We start from the raw sequence: 20,426 nt of genomic DNA on the forward strand, positions 1-20,426 counted from the left end.
CTGAGGCTGGGGGCTGCTACTCCTGACGATGAGCTGTCCATGGGTTCTGCAGGCTGGCTTCTGGTCTGGAGTCAGTTCAGAAGATCAGAACTACCCTTGCCCACATGTACGGTGGCCTGCTTAGGGACTGTCACCGATTCAGAGACGCAGGCAACTCAGAGTCAGGCTTGTGTGAAACGGGGTGAACTGCTCTTCAGGGGAAAATAGTTCTCAAGGAGAACCTCCTGCTGGTGACACACCGAGGTGTGTTAGTTCCCAGAGTGACACTCTGAAAGCTACCACTCAAGGTCCAGTGGTGGGACCCGTCAGCTGCAGTGCTCTGGTCACCTGTGCTCAGGGACTGTGGAGGTCAGGAGAGCCCCCTGAGAACCCTGAACAGCGCTTGCCCAGGGGCGTCTCCAGTGACCAGCTGGTCCCAGTCAGCTTCCTTTCTCAGTTAGCGTTGCCCTCACCATGACTGATTTGGGACCTTTCGGTTGTTTGTTTGGTTTCATTCTTTTATAATCACAATACCATCTATCTAACAAAATGAACAGTAACCTCTTCATGTTCTCTAATACTTAGGTTGATTTTGTAATGTCTCTTGTCAGTTTAGTTTGACTCTAAATCTTTTTCAGTGTGCACATTACATTGATACTGTATAAATTGAGGACATGATTTTTCCATGGTATGGTTAAGGTGTGTGTGTGTGTGTGTGTTACGTGCTACCAGATCCTCCCTCCTCTTCAGCTTCCTCTGTAGAAGCCACCAAATCTTCTCCATCAGTAGGTGCCTGCAAAAGACATCAGCAGGAGGCATACACACACACACACACATACATACACGCGCACGCGCGCGCGTGTGTGTGTGTGTGTGTGTGTGTGTGTGTGTGTGAGAGAGAGAGAGAGAGAGAGAGAGAGAGAGAGAGAGAGAGAGAGGGGGGAGGGGAGCTCAGAGGCATTTAGAAGAGTCCTGAGCAGAGAGAAAGAAAGAAGTAGACTGTGTAAGGCCAGTGGATGGGACCTGGGCAGAGCTATCTGCGAGACAGGAGAAAAGACCAGGGAATAGAAAATCAAGAAAACAGAGGGGAGAGGGGAAGAGGAAGGGTGGAGGGTGGGGTCAGAAGGGGGGAGAGAAGACATTGAGAATGGCAGTGTTATAAGCGAATGATAGCTTGTGAGGTGGAAGCTAATAAACTGGAGAGAATTTCCAGTAGAGGAGAAGGAGAGAAGGAAGTTTGAAATGTGTAACATACTTGTGATTCCGAGGGAGCCTAGTGGCCAGGCCAAGCATGCACTTTGATACGGACACCACAGGTAGCAGTTGGTGCCTTCTGTCCAGGATAAGGGAAATGGTTCCTTTTGTTAGAGGGGAACTAGCTTCACAAGTTCCTGAGGGATGCTGGCTTTTATCTAACCACCAGAGAGTCTCCTGATCTAGGAGAGCCCATTTCTGGATATTTGGGCTGCCTTTTGGAGTCTGGGGAAGTGGAGTCTCTTTTGGACCTAACAGATTCTGCTCTCAGGGGTCTTGTCATCTCTGGCTCCCTTCTGTCTCCCACCCTCTTTTTTTTTGGTTTGCCTTTTTTTTTTTTTTTTTAGGAACTGGGTCCTTGTATCCTTGAGTTCTCTGTTCTGAGAAGTTGGGGGCCAGTCAAACTGGTGGGTTGAGGGTGGGGCTGAGTGGTGGGACTTAGTGCTTCTGGGAAACTATCCACATATATTAATGACCATAAAACTGCATGTTAACAACAAGAAATTAACCACCACACAATTGTAACAGGGAATTTGGGTTCAAGCATCCTCCTCGACGGAGATAGCCTGATATGTACCAAAGGATTTGTTTACTAGGACGTTAACCTTAATATCTGTCCATAATAGAGGACACTTGGGACTGATTTAATTAGCTAGCCAAAGGAGACTAATTGAATTAAAGTCTATTCAAATCATGGGAACATTAGACATTATTAAACTTATTCTCATTTGTACTGTGTTGGAGAAAATGCTTATGGTAGCATGCTAAGTGAAAGAAGATGGTTACAAACTTTAGTGTGCTGTGTGGTCTCCACTGTTTGGAAATACATACTCTGGAAGGAAACGCCCTCCTTAATGTTAGCAGTGTTGCTTCAGACTGGTAGGACTGTGGCAGTGTGGTTAAGTTCTTCTTATGGCTGTTGTTTTTTGCTATGGAACTTTTAAAGTTTTTACAGTAGATTTTTCTCCTACTGGTGCTTGTCTAGTTTGTAGTGCTGAATCTAAATCCCTGTGCTCACTAGGCCAGCTTTCTATCATGGAATGACATTCTTAGCCTTTATGACAGAATTTTTAAAATAATATTTTAATTAATTTATTTATTTGGAGAAGGGTGGCGGCCATATGTACATGAGTGGAAGCCAAAATAGGCTACCAGCTGTCTGTGATCATCCTTTAGCTATTCTTCTGAGGCAAGGTTTCTCTCTCAACCTGAACCCCCTGCCCCCCTTTTCTCAACTAGACCTGAAGCCAACAATCTGTACGGACCCTTCTGTCTCTCTAACCCCCTGCAAAACAAAAACAAACAAGCAGACAAACACAACACTACAGTTACAAGCATGTGACAGATGCCCAGATTGCCGGCGAGTGCAAGCTGTAATCCCTGGGATTGGGTAGCAACCAGGAGTATGGCTGAGACATCTCTCTAACCCCAAATCTCTAAGGAGAGGATGAGGAGGAGAGGTGTACGGGAGCAGGGAGGGAGAGGAGGAGTGTGGGGAGGGGAAAGAGAAGAAGGAAGCCAAGCAGGAAGAGATGGGGGTAGGCAAACGAGTGACTGAGCAAAACACAGCACCCTGGCATGCAAGTCCTAGAGACAGATCATTGCCAAGCGTGTGTCGGGCACCTGCTATGAACAGAAACCGATGCCCCACTTTCTGCGTGGAGAGCTGAAGCTCAGCCAAGAGACACCTGCCCTGGAATATTCTCGGAATCTTTTTGAATCACAGAGGCCATGCAGTTCAGAGGGTACAAGGCCCTGGCTCTGCTGCTCACCCACAGCCAAGTTCTCCATGTCTCCTCATTCCATGCCACTGCAAAGGTCAGAGACTACAGCGCGCTTCGTTCCCACCGCATGAATTGTGAGATTCGATGAGTTCTTGAGTGGAACACTTTGCCTAGCACGTCATACCTGCTCAATACGTGAGCTACATGCAATTATGTATCACATGAAGCTCAGAGAGGGTTATGCTCACAGCCCTGGAAGTAGGGATGGAGGGAGAGCATGGTTGTGATTGAGGTTTTGCAGTGTCTACAGCCAAGCCACCATTAGCAGACATGACCCAGAAAGTAGTCAGCGGAGCCCACCCGGTTTAAAACGAAGTCCTTCCATTGGCTGAGTCCTTTGACCTCTATGGGTGCCAGCTTCCCTGTCTGTTATGGAAGGTCCTTCTGTGTCACATGCCCTGACCCTGGTTTTCCTCTTGAGAGGGAGTGGAAGAGGAAGAGGACACTGGGCCCGGGTTGGCCTCTCTGCAGCTGGAAGATCTTAGAAGATCTGTAGGCTGGGGTGATGGGGTTACCTGAGGCACAGCTGCTTAGGCAAATGCTTAGACAATGCTGCCTGAGGTCCATCACTGCAGAGTTAACCTGGTGTCTTCTGGAAGAACTGCTAGGGCAGGCTATTCCAACATCACTGTGACCCCGACTGTGATTCCCCAGGGCTCCTGCTCTGGCCCCTCTCCATCACTGCCCCGGTTCTCTGCTTTCATCTCTCTTGGAGAGCAATCTCTAGGGCAGCCAGGGGCCATAGATGAGGTGTCCTCCTTGGTCTATCTCTGTCACTTCAGGGAACTTCCGAGGCAGCAGAATGGGGTTCAGGGAGCCCAAGAAGAAGCCTCCCAACACCCACGTTGGGGGCTCAGTGTCCCTCTGCACTGTCCTTTTGCTCAGCTGAACCGTTCGTTCATCTTATTTGTCAGGACAGTCATTGCTCTGGAGGCTTCCTAACAGCTGGCATCTCACAGGCTCTCTTTTCTCCTCCCCCCTCCCTCCTCCCCCCTCCCTCCTCCTCCCTTCCTCTCTTCCTCCCCATCTCTTTCTCCCCCTCGCATGGATACTACTGGCCTCTAAAGGCATTTCTTTAACACCAGTTATAGCAGGCTGTGAGGCTGGAGGGGCTCCCTGGAGAAACCCATGGTTTAAGGACAGCAGATCAGGGAGGAGTCAAGACCTAGAGAGGCTTGTGGGCAGCGATTGAATGAGCAGCTCACTCGTTCCAGACACCAAACCTCTGGCAGGGCCCAAGCAAGGGCAGAGGGAATCCTCGGGCAATGCCTGGCTGTGTGAAATGTGTCTGCGTGTGCAGCTTATCCTACCAACTCCTTCTCTTACCAGTAGGACGCAGCAACAAAGGGCCACTGAGCCCCGAGAACCAGCAGAGTTGTGGTTGCAAAGGGCGGGGTGACAGGGTGTGCCTTGGGCCATCCGTGTAAAAGAAAATGCCTTTCTTCAGTTTGAGTTTAAAGATTAAAGGTGAACAGTTTCTACAGAGAGGAGGGGAGGAGCAAGAGGTGTGTCATTGATCCTGTGGGTCTCTTTAGGATGATGCTGTGGAGGAGCGGGACTCCCTGGACCTCCAGACTCCATGGCTCCTCAGTCAGACCTCAGGTTTCCACTGATCTGGAGCCCTGTAGGATTCAGCTCCATCTTTTACTTTTATCATTATAATTTTCTGGGCCCCCGAGGGAGCAAGAGGGTACCCCAATTAGTCCCTGTCTCAAGACGTGATTCTTTCCCTGGGCTTCCTATCTCTAGGATTAACACAGTAAACAAACCATGAATGTCCTCAATGGATCCCTCTCTGCTTCCCATCTAAGCCACGCCGAGTTCCCCCGAGTTTAGCTGTGAGAAACTCCCTCCTCCATCAGATGAAAGCAACAACCTTCAGTGGGCCTCTCTACCTCCAGTACTACCTCTGCCTTATTTACTGATCTATTAATGGAAGGAATCACCATGACCAATGCAGCTTATAAAAGAAGGCATTTAATTGGGGGCTTGCTTACAGATTCAGAGGGCTAGTCTATTATCATTAAAGAAACATGGTGGCAGGAAGGTGCTGGAGAGAAGATGAGAGTTTACATCTGATCCTCAAGTTACAGGCCAAGAGAAACTAAGATTGGGCTTGGTATGGACTTCTGAAACCTCAAAGCCACACCCAGTAACACACCTTCTCCAACAAGACCACACCTCCTAATCCTTCCCAAATGGTTCCACTATTTGGGGACTGAGTATTCAAACATGGGAACCTATGGAGGCCATTTTCATTCAAACCATAACAACCTCCTTCTGATGGCCAAAGGACAGTGAGTTCTGTTCCTAGCTCTAACCTACAACCCTGATCCTTCTTGGACTTCTCAGTAAGGGCTCGGCATAGACGTATTTGATGATCAAATCAAGCTATACCCAAGTCCTTACCTGCAGGATGGTTTCACACTGGAGGACACCTAGGAACTAATTCTGGAGAGGCAACAGGAGGGGTTAAAAGGAAGCTGAGTCCAGGCCACTTGTAGGCTGTACCTCAGGGAGGCTGGAGACAGGACTCAGCTAGAAAGAAGAGGGGAGGGGAGGGCAGAAGAAAAGTTGGCCATAGGCATTTCAAGACTATAGAATATGAGCACTTGAGGTGACAGAGCTGACTATGGAGACCTGAGGTTGGATCTGCATGTGGAAATTTCTTCTTTCTTCAGGTAAGAGTGGAGGCCGAGGGCTCAGGCCCTGTTGGGGGCTTGGATGAGGGCTCAGGCTCTGAAGACATCATGGGCAATGAGGATCTGTTGAGAGTGAGTATTAAGGGATTGGGGGAGAGGCTGGTGTTGGGGACCTGGGAGGGAAGGTTGTGGGTCAGGCGGCAGTGACTGTAGACTGCCCCTTGGGAACTGTTGACTGTTGTGTGTGGAGATCGCCATACACTTCCCTTTCCTTCTTACATGGTTGATAGTTTCACCTCACTTTCAATAAGCATTAGCCTGGATTTGTGTTAAGAACCCCATTTCGCCACCTTCCTCCTTCCCTGGAATCAGTTCTTTTCTCCTCCAAGGCACGTTTGCTCACTGACCTTCATCTTTACCCATGTCTTCCACCCTCCTCTTTGCTTGTGAAAGAATTTCCCTGGTTCCTTCTCTGTTTGGATCACAGCTCACATTCAGCTTCTGATGTAAAATCCTCTGTGGCCCCCAGTGGCACCCATTCTTGGTGCCTGTGGCACATATGGCCTGCCAAGGCTGGGCTCTGCCAGTCCTTCTTAAGTTGCCCACAGGGAAGTGTGACTGGTTCTTGATGCAGCTGGTGCCCCACACTTGAGCCCAACCCTCTCTCAGCCCTTCCCCTGAGCCCTGTGCTGCCCCAGTGTGAAGCTCCACTTAGCTGCCCCTGCCCATTACTCGTGCCCAGGGCTGGAAAGGTCCTGGACTCAGTGAATGGGTGGCATGAAAGCCCAGTGGATCTACCAAGTTGGTAAGATCTGACAGCCCAGCAGGAGGCTGATGAAACAAATCCCCTTTGGTTAGCATTTCAGGATGAGGCCAAACACGGGCTGTTTGGCTGACCTTATAGTCTATTAGAAAGCTGAATTAGCCAGGGCTCCTCTGGGATTCCAGATAATTGGCTCTTTATCGTATGCACCATTTGGGAGAAATCATAGTGTGATCTGCTTGGAAAGCGATACATTCAAATGTCAGCTCCCTGCTTTTCAACTGCATGGGTATGAGGCCTTGAGTCATGTTGTCTCCTTGAGCCTCAGTGCAAAGAGCCCCAATCCTTCTTTATCTGATTGTTTCAAGGATTGGAAAGAAGGTAAAACACATGCTTGGTATTCAGCTTGTCTCATTGCGTCTAACAAACTGTCTTTCAGGGTCCTCCAGGTCCCCCAGGCCCACCAGGATCACCTGGGATTCCAGGGAAACCAGGGACTGATGTTTTCATGGGACCCCCTGGGTCCCCTGGAGAGGATGGAGCTCCTGGTGAGCCAGGCCCACAGGTGAGCAACTGAGGCCTCCTTCCTCATGGGGGCTTCCACTGGGCTTCCTTTCACAGACCCAGCACTACCTGAGGCCGGAAACCAAAACCTTCCCCATCTGAATCATTTGCTAAGAGGCCAGGGAAGGACAGCCAAGAACATTCTGTATGTGCCAGTTTCCTGATTTGTGTGTGTGTGTGTGTGTGTGTGTATGTGTGTGTCGGGGGCGGGGGATTGCAGCCTCACAGAAGTTTTAGAATCTACCACAGTATACCACAGTTAGCTTTGGTATGGGAAAGCCTTGGAGATCATCTATCTATTCCTGCTCTGCTCCTGATGTCCTTCAAGTACAGAGCTCCCTGGCACGGATCTGAGCAAGCAACCTAGAGACCAGAGGATGCTTATCTTGGGGCTCAAGCAGCAAGCCCTGCGCTCATTGGTCTTGAGTTCCCCAACCTTCCCTCCTTCCTATGTAGGGCTTTGTGTGGGTTTCAGCAGAGATTCTGTGAACTGATTGTCATTGATATTCCCCAGGGCCCCGAGGGACAGCCTGGACCTGATGGAGCCTCTGGCCAGCCTGGAATGAAAGGAGAGAAGGTAGGGGACAGTGTGAGGTTCCCACACAGGACGCCAGCCTGGCCTCTCTCTCACCCTAACCTGAGTGTGTCTCCTCTCTTGTTCTCTTTCCTCTTCTCTCTGGGATGTTCCCACCACTGGGCTCACAGCCCCCTCACCTGTTTCTCCTTCCCACTCCTGTGTGCGGTAGCATCCGTGAACGGTAGTGACACCATCTACCCCGTGCCCTCTGACCTATGACTTTGCTGTGCATCCTGACCAGACATCCTTCTCTTCCTGCCCACCCTGTACCATTAGGACCTTCCTTGATGTCCTCTCCTCCTACAGTCATCATCTGCCTGTGCCCGCCCACCTTCAGGTAGCAGGCGTCACCTACTATTCACCTCCACAGCTCTGAGCAACAATCCAGTTGCTATATGGACCTCTCTAAAAGCTTCGAAGCCTCTGCATATGGTATCTGCCTTGTCAGGAATGCCTCCTCTTTTTTGTCATCAAGGCCCAGTTCAGATACAGTGACCCTCCTTTATCCTATGGGTTATAAGACCCTTTTCCACACATTTATATTGTTAAACAATACATTATTTCCTGTACACACACACACACACACACACACACACACACAAACATACACACACCTATTTAGTTTCTAAATTAAGCACAGTAAAAAGTTAACTGCAATAACTCATGATACAATAGACCAGTCATAACAATATACTATAGTAAAATCACTAGCACCACTACTCTCTACTTTATAGCCATCACTAGGTAAAAGAAGGGTTAATGAAGGGGTGAATAGTGGTCTGATAACTAAGATGGCAGCTAAGATACTGATGGGTGGGTAGTATATAGAACATGGATACGCTGGATCAAGAGATTGTTTATATCCTAGGTAGGACGGAGCAGGAAGAGATTGCTTATATCCTAGTAAGATTTCATTGTTCTGTTCAGAATGGTGTGTACTCTAAAACTTGTGGATTACTCATTTCTGGAACTTTCCACTTAATAATTTCAGCCTGTGGCTAATGGAATGGCTGAAACCAAGGACAGTGGGACAGGGATAAGGTGGGGGACTGAATGTCTTCCTCTTCAGTCTTTCTTTGGGGTCAGTGTTCATTTGGGATTTGTTGAGATGAAGTCATGCCACGTAGCCTTGACCTTGTGATTCTTCCACCCACCGTCTAGTGCTAGAATTATAAATGTGTTCCATCAAGCCTGAGTTCTCTCAACAATTCCAGTGCCCTTCCTTCTTCCTCTTTCTGTGAGCACAGGGTTCATGCTGCTGAGAACCTTCTTAGCAATGACACTGAAGCTGCTGGCATTCCTGTGTACCCTGAACCCTTACCCCGCCAGAGCCAAAATACCCTTCACCCTAGCACACCCTCTGTTAGTCTTTTATGAGTAAGTGGGATATTCTTCCAGCAGCATGTAAGCTGCTGTTTCTGTTTAGCCTGCTTTCAGTCTGCTGACGCTGCCTGCTATCCGTGCTGGTGTTCTCGGGGGAAGGCAGTTCATGTCCCTGAAGCCTTCCCAGACATAATGAAGACATGCCTCTTCATGCAAAGAGAGATAATAATTAAAAGCAAGACACTTCGCACTAGTCATATGTTAACAAAGGTTCACCAAACCCACTCTATACATCACCCCCATGAGCACGTTTGAAATGTCTCCTGCCAGGACACCATGGTCACTGAATCAAATCCCAGTTTCCATCCATCGGTCCTTGGGTGTGCTCAACTGAAAGAGTAACCTGATTTTTGTTGCAAATGAATCTCTCAGAAAAAGAAACAACTGTTCAATCTTAGGGAAGTCATTTGATACAAAACAACAGTTTCATAAGAAATCTAGGTCTGCGGGAAGCCCCGCCAACCCACACTTACCTTGTCTGCTCCTACAAACCAGCGACTAAAACTCCCACACTGTCTGTGCTCGAAGACACCCTGTGCTGCATACTGATGCCCCAGCTGGCTACAGCTGGTGCAGTAGAGCATCACGGAGGAAGAGCCACCCTGTCCCGGAAAACTGCTGCAGATCCAGTTCGCTGGTTCATTCCTGGGATTTGCTAAGAGGCCCACTGTTGTCCTAGGGGACAGGGGATGCTTTTGGGTCAAGCAAAAGAAGATTCTAGAAGGACTTGTGCATTTGCATTTGGAAAGTTGATGGGAAAAAAAAACAGTCTGGCATACAGTCACATGAATGACTTCATTTGTGAAGGAAATGAGTGTCTTGGAGTCCTTATGAGACATCAGCTCCAGTGATACATTTGACCCCTGACTCCTGTCACAGGGTCCTCTTTTGGCCCACACATCCTTATTGACAAGGCCTAGGCAGTACCTCCCATGGCTGCATAAACTATGGTGTAGGAAGTCTTTTCTCATGCTATAAATGCAATTATACAAACTGGGGGACAGTCCCATGCCTTCCGGGTACCCAGCCTCCCTCTCCACAAGAGCTGAAGATGACCCTGAGCTCTCATCCTCCCGCCTCACCCTCCGAATGCTGGAATTACACTTGTGTACTATCGTGTCCAGCTCAAAGTGAGCTACTTTCCCACCAAGCATAATGAATAAGACTCAATTTATTTGCCTGGGAAATGTAATACTCATATATAAAACCATTATTATCAAACGTGAACTCGTCATCAAAGTGTAGATGGTCATTAAGAGTGTAACTAGTAGATTATTTATGATGTTTAGCATAATTAGAAGCACCTTTTATTTTCCCCACATTAAGCTGAACAGCTAACCCTGACACCTTGATCCCAGGAAGGAAGAGGTGGAAATGGCCTATTTTCCCAGCTGTGGTGCACATCTGGGAGGGCAGTTGAGGAGCCTTCTAGAAAGCGGGATCCTCAGATATTATTCCTTTTGCACTGAAGCTCTGCCAGGACGGAGGCATGAAGTCTTCAGGATCCAGGGTATTCATGGTATTCATCTGCTGTGGAAGGTTCTGAGACACCCACACAGGAAAGATTCTGTACTCTGAAATTTTCTCAACTACCCAGAATTTCTGGGGAAAGTTGAGCCCCCAAGAGCTGTCTTTGAGTAATCTCACTGGGTTGAAAATGTCGACGTAGACCCAGGTTCTGTCTTTCTGTCCCTATCACTTATATATCCCAATCTGTTTTGGGACATGACTCATGTGATAGCATCAGGGTACCTTGAAGACTCTAAGGATAGACTTGCTTTTTGCCCAGAATCTAGAAACCAGCTGTGTTTGAAATCCAACACCCCACAGTGTTGACTTCTTATCTCCTCTCTTTCATTTTCAGTTGGCCTTGGCACATTTGTGTGGAAGGGTTCCATAAAACCAAAGAGACTGTAGTCTGTAGAGCGTACTGAGCTGAGATTGTCATTACCACAAAGCCCATGAGCAAAGATGGCAGACTACCCTATAAGGAAGCCCAGCAGAAAAAAAAAAAAGGCCATGTATCTGGGCTTCCATGTTTCTTTATACTGACATCTTGTAATACCCTTGATAATTCAGTTCACCACAATGAGCCAAATTTTCTACTGAATTGTTAGCCTTCTTGTTGCTGTGACTAAACACCTGAGAAAAGGTGGAAGGATTTGCTTTGGGTTTTGGTTCAGAGATTTCAACATATTGTGGTGGGAGCCCATGGTGGGGCAGTGGGCAGGGGGCAGGGGTTAGAAGCTCCGGCCATCACAGTGAGAGTCAGTGGTGGAGCAATACAGAACAGCTCACGTTAGGCAGAAAACAGAATGCATGCCCGAGCTAGGCACTCTCCTTTGTCCAATCTTATTCCACCTGGACCCCTAGTCTATGGGACATGCCACTTAGATTCAGGCTGGAGCCTCCCTTCTTATTTAATCCTCTCTGGAAACACCATAGACATGCCCAGAAGTGTGGTTTACTGATCTTGGCATTCTCGGGCCAACCAAGATGACAGTTAAAATTTATCATCAGGGATTCTAAGCGACGGGACAGGCATGGTGGCTCACACCTTCAGACCCAGTGCTGCAGTGACAGGAGCAGGAGGAGCCCTAGAAGTGTGAGGCTACCCTAGACTGCATGGTAAATTCTAGGCCAGCCAGGGTTACATAGCTGAGCCCTTGCCTCAAATAAAAAAAAACAAAAAACTTTTTAAAAAATAGTGAAGTACAATCTTGTGACACGCAGCACTGCTGTGAGTCATTCCGCTGTAGTCTCTCCATAGTTTCTCGCTTACAACCACATATCGCTACCAGTTGGGATTGCAAGAAGGTGTCTGGACTCAATGCACACAAGTTCCTTCTCATTTCGGAAGTTCAGCGTATTTCCTGAACTATTTAATCACAGTTCTCAATTTTTACCCTATTAATTAATGAAAGTTCCAGTAAGGTAGATCCTTCTATCCTGGGCTAACCTGCTCATGTTCTGAACAGTTGGCCACCATACCTGTGAGCCGATGAACCGGGCCTAAGCCCTACCTTTTCCAGGATGAGTAAAATAATGAGAGGAAAGAGAGAGAGAGAGAGAGAGAGAGAGAGAGAGAGAGAGAGAGAGAGAGAGAGAGAGAGAGAGAAAGAGTGCAGAAACTAAGGTGGCTTCTAGAACTTCCTCTTAATCTGCTACAAGATCCATTTGGCTTAAATGAACTTGAGAACACTATTGGGAATAATGCAGTTTCCCCTTTCATGGCAACAGTTCTCTTTAATGGGGTCAATCGGAAGTGCAGCTGAACCTTTTCAGAGTCGGGGCAACCTTACACAAGCTAATGGCTAGAGGTGTGGCTGGAAAGAGAACCTTTTCTTAAGGAGGTACTGAAGCAGACAGTGTGCAGTGTGTAACTGCTCATGCCCAAGGGGAACAGAAATAAGAACCTGTAGCTAAACAGGGACTCAGGAACTCGAGACACGTTTCTGCCCCAGGCCACACACATTTGCTCAGTGTGCCCATGTTGGCCATTGGTGGTGAGGGTTGGGGGTAGGGTGGGAATGGGGGTGGGACGGGAGTAGGGGTATGGGGCCGGGGTACTGTCTTTAGCCATGATCATTTACTCTGCTCAGTATTCCATTTCCTTGTGTCTCCAGCAGCCAGGACATCTCTAATGGCTTCTGGGCTAGGGGGCATTTGAGCTTCTGCAGGGTTGCCTAGGACAAGCTACAGAGGGTTCTGACTGTGACAGTTTGGTACACGCCAGCATGCTCTCCCTGCCCTGGGAGTCTGGGGCCTCCTCCGACAGGCTCAACCCTTTTCCTGCTCACATCAGCCGTCCAAGGACCGAGAGAGCAGGGTCTCCCAACCAAGGAGCTGTTACTGCGATGTGGGGCTTTTTCTCTATGCCTCTCACATGCCTCTCACATGCCAGGCACCCGTCTTCCCTCAGCACTGCTGGATAGCCCACACCCACAGGGAGCTCTCACCACAGGGAGCTCTCACCTTTGCCCTTTACCTGAAGAACTTCAAGTAGGCCCATCCCCAGTAAACAGTCCCAAAACCAGCTGCAAGGAACCTGAAAAAGTATTCAGTTCCTGGCTTCTTCCCCGTGTCTTGGCAGAGCCATGGGACAAGGAAGTGTGTTGGGCTTGGATGGGAGGCCAGAGAAACTCTGCCTTAGGCAGTTTTTGAGTGAATTTGTAGTTATAAAAGTAGCCAAGGTGGACATACCTTTCAACGCTTTCTGGGTCCATGCTTCCTCCTCAAATATTCTTGAAGGACAATATATATCCTATAGTGTTTTCAGAGCGGGTCTATGCACAGCAAACTTTATAGATTTTGGCTGTTCAATATCTTCTGTTAGCCTAGTGTGGAGATGCTAGCATTCAGGAAGCAGAGGGGGGTGGGAGTGATCTCTATATGTTTGGGGCCAGCCTGGTTCATCTAGATAGTGAATTCCAGACCACATATAATTTAATTCTGGCTTATCTGGCTGTGTATGCAATTTTAAATTTGAAACCATTTGCCCCTGGGATTTGAAGGTAAGTATCCTGTTATCAACTATGAGCTCAGATCTCGCTCCCAGTCCCAGCCTACCTAAAGCCATCGACTTTTCCCTTGGCAATTTTAGGAGTCACTTTCTTTTGCTTGGCATATTGAAATCCCTTGGTGCATTGTGGTGGATGAGGATTCTTTGAAACACATATTCTCCTACTTTGGTGCTAAAGAGCCTCAGGGTGGAGTGGTGTTTAATCTGGAGACCTCTGGGTAGTGAAGCTTCTGCGTTTTGTTTTTCCAGAAATGTTCAGCGTAGACCTCAGTCTTCTGCTAAGGTCAGGTGCAGGGATGTCCAGTTAGTGTTCATGCGGCTTGCTCTGATCTCTTTATCCTTTATTCTATTTGATCAGTAATTGGAATTCCCGATTATCCTCTGATCTCTATCTGGTCATTCTTCCTTTGTCTTTTATTATTTTGTGCTATTTTTCAGAGCAGTTCTGTATCCTGGTCTTTGGTCTTCTCTGCTGTATTTCTCTACAAGGAATGTCATTTCTCTTAGTCCCATAGAGTTTTTCTGCTTCAGCCATCATGAGTTTTTATGTCTGTGGCCCCCACTGCTCTCATGTCATCACAGTTTGTTCTTGTTTTGTGATTCTGTAGTGTCTTCCCCTTTCTCCCTGAAAGCAACAGAGCTCGTAGTGTTCTTGTTGTGTTGTGTTCTTTGTGCTGTTGCTGACTTTGTCTCTTTCCTAGTGTTTGTTGTTTTTCCTCTGATCCTGGATGTTTCTGTATGTTTACTTACAAAATTAGCATCCCAGTTAGTGTCTAGGCCTCTGTTGGCATTAGACCATTAAGGAAGCAGGCAGTGGCTACGTCTGAGGCATGTACATTTCTCAGTGGGGATGGGAAGACCAGAATGTCCACCACACAGGGAGCCTCAGAAAGTGATCTCATTTTGGGTGCCCTTGGATCTTCCCGGCTTCCAGAGCCCTGCCCTCCCTTTGCTCCTGAACCTAACTCTTACTGTTCTTGTGGTATTAAGGCACCCCCAGGTGCTGCTTGGCAGGGGTATGCCAAAAGGTAAGGGGAACTGGTGAGGGTTGACGGTTGTCCTGAAGTAGAAACTCAGCCTGTTTCCCTGTTAGAGGATCCGGGGCATCCCTACTTCCTGCTTCCTTCAGGGTTACCCCCGCCCCTTCTCCCCTCCCACCCTACAGACACTCTTGCTTTCTCTACCACCACCCAGGACATTTCAGTCTCTGTGGTCCCTCTCTGTGGCTGAGGCCTTCTTAGCTTCCTGTCTGTTTCACTTTGGCATTTCGGGCCAGGGGATTTCTGTCTTACCCGAGGATCGATATTACAGACTCACCACTTATCCTGTGGGTGATGGAGGCCATTGCCATGCATGGGATCTAGCCCAGGAAAGGGACAGGAGAAATACAGTCTTTCGTGGTTGGCACGTCATAGTTCGTGTAATGGCTTTCTGTGTGGCCACATGATAGCTGGGCTGTCTCCTGCAGGAGATCAGCCTTTGCTAGGCTCACAGTCTCAGGGGTTCAGGTCCAGCTGTCTAGCTCCATTGATTGGTCTGGGTCATGGTTGAGATAGAATCAGGGCAGCAAGGTGACATGGCACAACAAAGCTGCCAGCTCTCTTGGCAGTCGAGAGCAAGGTGGTGGTGTAGATGCAGTGCTGGCTGGCTTCCTGTTTCTTCTAACTTGACCCATGGACCCCCAGCCTATGGGATGGTGCTACCCACATTTGAGGCAGGTATTCCCCCTTATTTGATGCTCTTTCGAGAGTCCCTCAGAAACATACCCAGAAGTGTGCTTTACAAATCCTCAAGGTGCTTCTCATCCCAACAAAGTTGATAATCAAAATTAACCCCTACCCCTGCCTTGTATAAAGTTGTAAGCACCCCTTACCTCTGCCATGGCAGAAGGCGAGGTAGAGAGCAGTTGCCTTGGTGGGAGTCTCCAAGAGTCTACTTTGATTTCTCCAGCTTCTTGCCAACTGCCTTAGTTTAAACTCAAGGAGGAGGGCTTGGTTAATTATTGAGGAATGGGCTTCTCAAGGTTTGTCCCTGACTTGTTCAGTTGGACTGATTCCCATGGTAATGTGCTCAGCCTGGAGGCACCAGCCAAACCCAGACGGAACAAGCCTGTTGTCATAGCCTGTTATTCAGTCGTCGGTAATTCTGCATTTTCTCTTTGAGTGAGCCTATTGCAATGCGTCCTAACTGGCCCCTGTGTTATGTGTGTTTCAGGGAGCAAGAGGCCCTAACGGTTCGGCTGGCGAGAAGGTAACTGAGACCAGCTCTTCTCCCCTCTACTTCCCTCTCTGGTGTACCCCTGGGCCAGAAGAGTGAACCCATAAATATCACAGAGCCAAAGGAAGCACTCTCCAGAGCGGAGGCTCGGGGAAGATAGGCCAGCTGGGGATGGTGGAGAGCCAACCCGGCCACGTTCCTCCTTCGTCAAGCCTCTAGTGAGCACGTGAGCCGGGGGAAATGCCAATTAGTGAGACAGCTGTTCTGTGCCATCAAGCAGCGCCCATCAGCGGATTTCTAAACTTAATTAGCATCAAGGAGTCATTTTCTGACTCAGGTGCTCACACTGCTTCTGCCGGGGTGGGGTGGGTATTGCAGCTGGTAACTATCCTGTCTTCTCCTTACAGGGCAACCGAGGCTTACCAGGCCCCCCAGGGAAGAATGGAGAAGTTGGCACTCCCGGGGTCATGGGACCACCAGGGCCTCCTGGACCGCCTGGGCCTCCAGGCCCTGGATGTACAACAGAACTTGGATTTGAGGTACTTTTTTTCTTTCTGTAACTGAAGAGTGATGGAGGGTAAAGAGCATTGGAAGCCACTGCACACTGGGTACCGACCCCTGGGTAGAGGTTTTGTTGAGTATCCTGTGAGCTCCTTGCTCCCAGCATCCTGCCTGCCTCAAGCTTGGCAGTGAACTCTGAAATCCTCGCTTCTTCCTCCCCCAGATCGAAGGCTCTGGGGACATGCAACTGCTGAGCAAACCAGGAATCTCCGGACCCTCCTCTCCCAGTGTAGGTGGACTTTTATGAACTCTTTTATGAGGGCTGCCCTGCTGTTACCCCTGGGGGCAGAGGCTGTGGGGCCTGCTGTGATGATCCACACTCACTAAGCCTCAGGCCCCGGGCTGTGCTGCCTGTAAGGTACTCACTGCAGTGAGAAAACTTGATAGTCATCTTCGACCCATGATAGCCAGTTCCTCATGACCTCTGTTTCATGGCTCCTGTCACCACGTTAAGCTCCCAGCAGGTGCCCGCCCTGCCCATTCGCTCATCCCCAGTGGTACACCTGCATGAAGACACGCCCCTGGGTATTATCATTGGATCATCTGGAGCCCAGAGCCAAGTGCCCAGCGAGTGACTTCTAAAACACAAGGCAGCTTCTCGCACACACAGGATCTAAGGGTGGGGTCAGGAGGGCACTTCCATGCTGGGAGAGGACCTCTGTGGTTTGCTGTGTGTGGAGACTTCTCTTCCAAGCTGGACCTATCACCCAGGAAGGCATCCATTGGAGAGCTTAGAGAGAGATGCAAGAAGATAGGGTGTGTCAGCAAACAGGAGAAAGCCAAAGAATGTCTCTTCATCTGTTTGCTTATTTTTGTCAGGGTCCCAAAGGAGAAAAAGGAGAACAAGGAGCCAAGGTGAGTTAACCCATTGGGGGCAGGGTCTTTCTAGAAGCATTATCCACCAACTGTGAGCTTTGTTCTTATCTTCCTTCCCTGTGCTGTAACTAGGGTGAACGGGGAGCAGATGGAATCAGCACTATGGGGCCACCAGGGCCCAGGGGGCCTCCTGGGCGTGTCGAGGTCCTGTCTAGTGTGAGTATCGCCCAGGTTGAAGTGTTGCCACATGCTTTCTGCTTTGCTAAGGGGGTAGCAGGCAACCTGTCCCGTCAGGACTTTGAGACTGGTGGCTACACAGGGTCTGCACCTGCCAGCACGCTCGCCTGTCTGTTCATACCTCCTCCACACCACCACACTCCTACACACAACCATCTAAGTCTGCTCTTCTGCTGGGCAAGGTCAGGAGTCAGACAACCACCTAGAAAGTTCTGGAGTCTTGAGGAAGCCCCAAGTAAATGCTCCAGAAAGGCTCTGAGCTAGTTAAGAGGGCAAGTCAAAGCGGGAGACTCAGGCCGGACATCACCTTCACTGCTGGCAGAGAGAGTACTGATGGCCTTAGCCCTGTGGGAGAGCCACTAATTCCAGAGTCACTGATTCCAGCGTCAGCTCAGACAAGAACGAGAAGGACCAGTTCTGAGCATGCTCTGAACTTCCATCCGGAAGCATCCCCCATCTTCCAGAGTGGGGTTAAAGAAACAAAGAGGAGCTAAGGTTATACCCCCGAGGGCCAGTTCTTGTTGGGAGGTGTCTTCAGAAGAGATCATTGGATGGCTCTTTGTTAAAAAGAAAAGCTATTAGTAGACAGATTCCAAAATTTCACTTGGAAAGCTCACCTCATGGATGAGCAAACCAAGCCTCCCCCACTCTGACCCCCCCATTCCCAGGGAGGCAGAAGTGTGTGGTTTCCATGCCACTATCAGTCCCTATGAGGAAGCAAATTCTTGTCCTCCCATGTGCCCCTTACCTTCTGCCTGATCCCACCTGAGTGCCATTTAAATCTCTGCGTCTACCATCACCACTCTGATGCAGACACTCGTGTCAAAAGAAGTAGTCCCAAAGACCCGGGAAAAGAGTGGCCAGAGTTGAGAGGAGAAAGAGTATGATTTGAAAGTGCCAAGCCTGTGGGGAGGGAAATAGACAATCTGAGTGCGTGTAGGGGAAGTGTAAATTGCATGGCCCCTTTGGAGGGCTCCCTGACAGTCTGTTCAAACTAAAAATAGATGTCTTCCAGAATCGCACATGGAAAGCTCTACACAAGATGATTGTGTAGGGGAGAAGGAGCTGCAGGGGGTGGGGGTGGGGGTGGGGTGGGGTGGGGGGTAACAGGGCCTAATGCCATTATCTAAAGCAAAGGCATACGTGAGTTATATTACACACACACACACACGCGCGCGCGCGCGCGCTTAATATGGGCACACGCATGTATGTATGAATGTATGCATGTATGTATGTATACATATGCTTATAACTTCAAGAGAGAGAAGGAATTCATCTACTGGGTAATTTTAAAGTTAATTTAAAAGGAAAAGTGACAGGCAGGCTGGGGCCGTTTGATGGGGAGTGGGAGGGCTGGGTGTGTTTGGCAGTGACTTTGGGGTGTGATCAATGTACTCCACTCTGGGTGCCTTCAACTAAGGTCTCTTTGCCAGGAGCCAGGAGGAGCACTTATCTTTCTTTGTCCTCACTGTGGAATTTTTTTCTCTTTCAGTCTTTGATCAACATCACCAACGGAGCCATGAATTTCTCAGACATTCCTGAGCTCATGGGGCCTCCGGTTTGTATCTGCATCTGCCCTTGAGTGAGGTTTCTACCCAGAAGCCCCCTGGAAACTGTTAGGTTTTAGCTCCCGGAGGTACAGAGCCAGAGTCTATCAAAGTCGGAAAGAAGGAAACCTACATCTTTGAGTTTATACAATACTAAATCTGTGGTGCAGAGTTGTGTTCAGGGAGCAGATGTGGTCAGTCCTGTGCACCAGAAATCTGTGTAAGATCGGGAGCACCTGGAACCACCGCCTCCTGAGCAGGGTGTGGGTCCACCTGTATCTGTTCAGTCTCATTGCTTAGAACAGGATGCTGCTAACGGGACACTGGAGGATTGACACCCACTCCACCCTTTCTCACACCATTTTAGAGATTAATAAATCAACATGTGGGGGAGCTCAATGTCTTGACAAGGTCTCAAAAGAAGGGGTCCCCATGGCATCTGATGGGGACCAGGGAGGAGAAATGTTGGCCATAGGAGCCTTGGGGGTCCACTCTCATCTCTGATGACCACTCAGAGTCCCTGGTTCTCTTTCCAGATGTTGGGACAATTTATATGAGGTAGGGAAGGTGAAAGTGCTTAGCATACTGTGGTACTTGGCAAGTCAGTCTGGAGCCAGAGATGCACGCCCATAGCTGTGTATAGCAGATATCCGTTGGGGCAGCCTGCCCTGCAGCACCCAGAGAGGTCAGCCGTCCATGTTGTGTGGAGGCAGGGAAGGATCTTGAGGAATATACCTCAAGATTTCTGCAGCTATCTGGATGATGCCCCTACCCTAGCTTTCTTCTGTGGAGCAGCATCCGTGAGGCTCATTTTACTGTGACTTCTGCTGTGCTGTGTCCCATGGGGGTTCCCATCTATTGATTGCTACTGAAATGAGTAATAAAGACCCCAAAAATCCACTCACAGGGGTCTCTGTTCTCTCTAGAACTGCCAGAGAGAAGTTTAGGGTGCTAGTGGGTGGATAACAGAGAGAGAGAGAGAGAGAGAGAGAGAGAGAGAGAGAGAGAGAGAGAGCCTAAAGAGCAGCAGCAGCATCTCTGAGGTGCTGGGCCCTGGGCCCCTGGTACCCGGTTTCCAGGCCTCACCTTCCATATTTCTTCCCCATCAGTGTCTTCCCAGAGGGTGAATCCAGGTCCTCCTCATCCCTGCAGCTGGATCAACTTCTACTTACTCTGTAGCAACTTCCTCCTAAGAGGACTCACATATTACATTCATGCCCCTGCCCCATAGCCACTGGGTTAAGAAACTTGTTTCTAACTAGTTGTTTTTAAAATGTAATTTATTAACGTGTGTGTGTGTGTGTGTGTGTGTGTGTGTGTGTTTTGAAGGACATGTGATGAAATAGGGATGTGTGTGCCACAGAGCGCATATGGAGGTCAGAGGACACATTGATAGAGTTGGTTCACTATGGTGAAAACAGGGATTGAACTCAGATCATCAAATTTGGCAGCAGATACGTTTATTTCCTGAGCCACCTTGCTGACCCCTCTATGTAGTTCGTGTGTGTGTGTGTGTGTGTGTGTGTGTGTGCGTGTCTATGTCTGTCTGTCTGTCTGTCCTGTCAAACTCTTGTCCCTTT

General features: G+C 48.9%; 1 protein-coding gene across 2 annotated transcripts in view; it reads left to right on the forward strand.

The window, feature by feature from the left end:
* The window catches only part of Col15a1 (collagen type XV alpha 1 chain), a 102,847-nt gene that overhangs the window by 54,187 nt on the left and 28,234 nt on the right, over nt 1-20,426 (forward strand). For both annotated transcript variants that reach the window (XM_052176461.1, XM_052176462.1), the window contains 9 exons: nt 5,699-5,791; nt 6,862-6,987; nt 7,501-7,563; nt 15,683-15,718; nt 16,093-16,224; nt 16,410-16,475; nt 17,066-17,101; nt 17,195-17,278; nt 18,792-18,857. In XM_052176461.1, coding sequence (XP_052032421.1) covers nt 5,699-5,791; nt 6,862-6,987; nt 7,501-7,563; nt 15,683-15,718; nt 16,093-16,224; nt 16,410-16,475; nt 17,066-17,101; nt 17,195-17,278; nt 18,792-18,857 — 702 coding nt within the window. The remainder of the gene's footprint in view (nt 1-5,698; nt 5,792-6,861; nt 6,988-7,500; nt 7,564-15,682; nt 15,719-16,092; nt 16,225-16,409; nt 16,476-17,065; nt 17,102-17,194; nt 17,279-18,791; nt 18,858-20,426) is intronic.

The sequence above is a fragment of the Apodemus sylvaticus genome, chromosome 3 (assembly GCF_947179515.1).
Source record: "Apodemus sylvaticus chromosome 3, mApoSyl1.1, whole genome shotgun sequence".
Lineage (NCBI taxonomy): Eukaryota > Metazoa > Chordata > Mammalia > Rodentia > Muridae > Apodemus > Apodemus sylvaticus.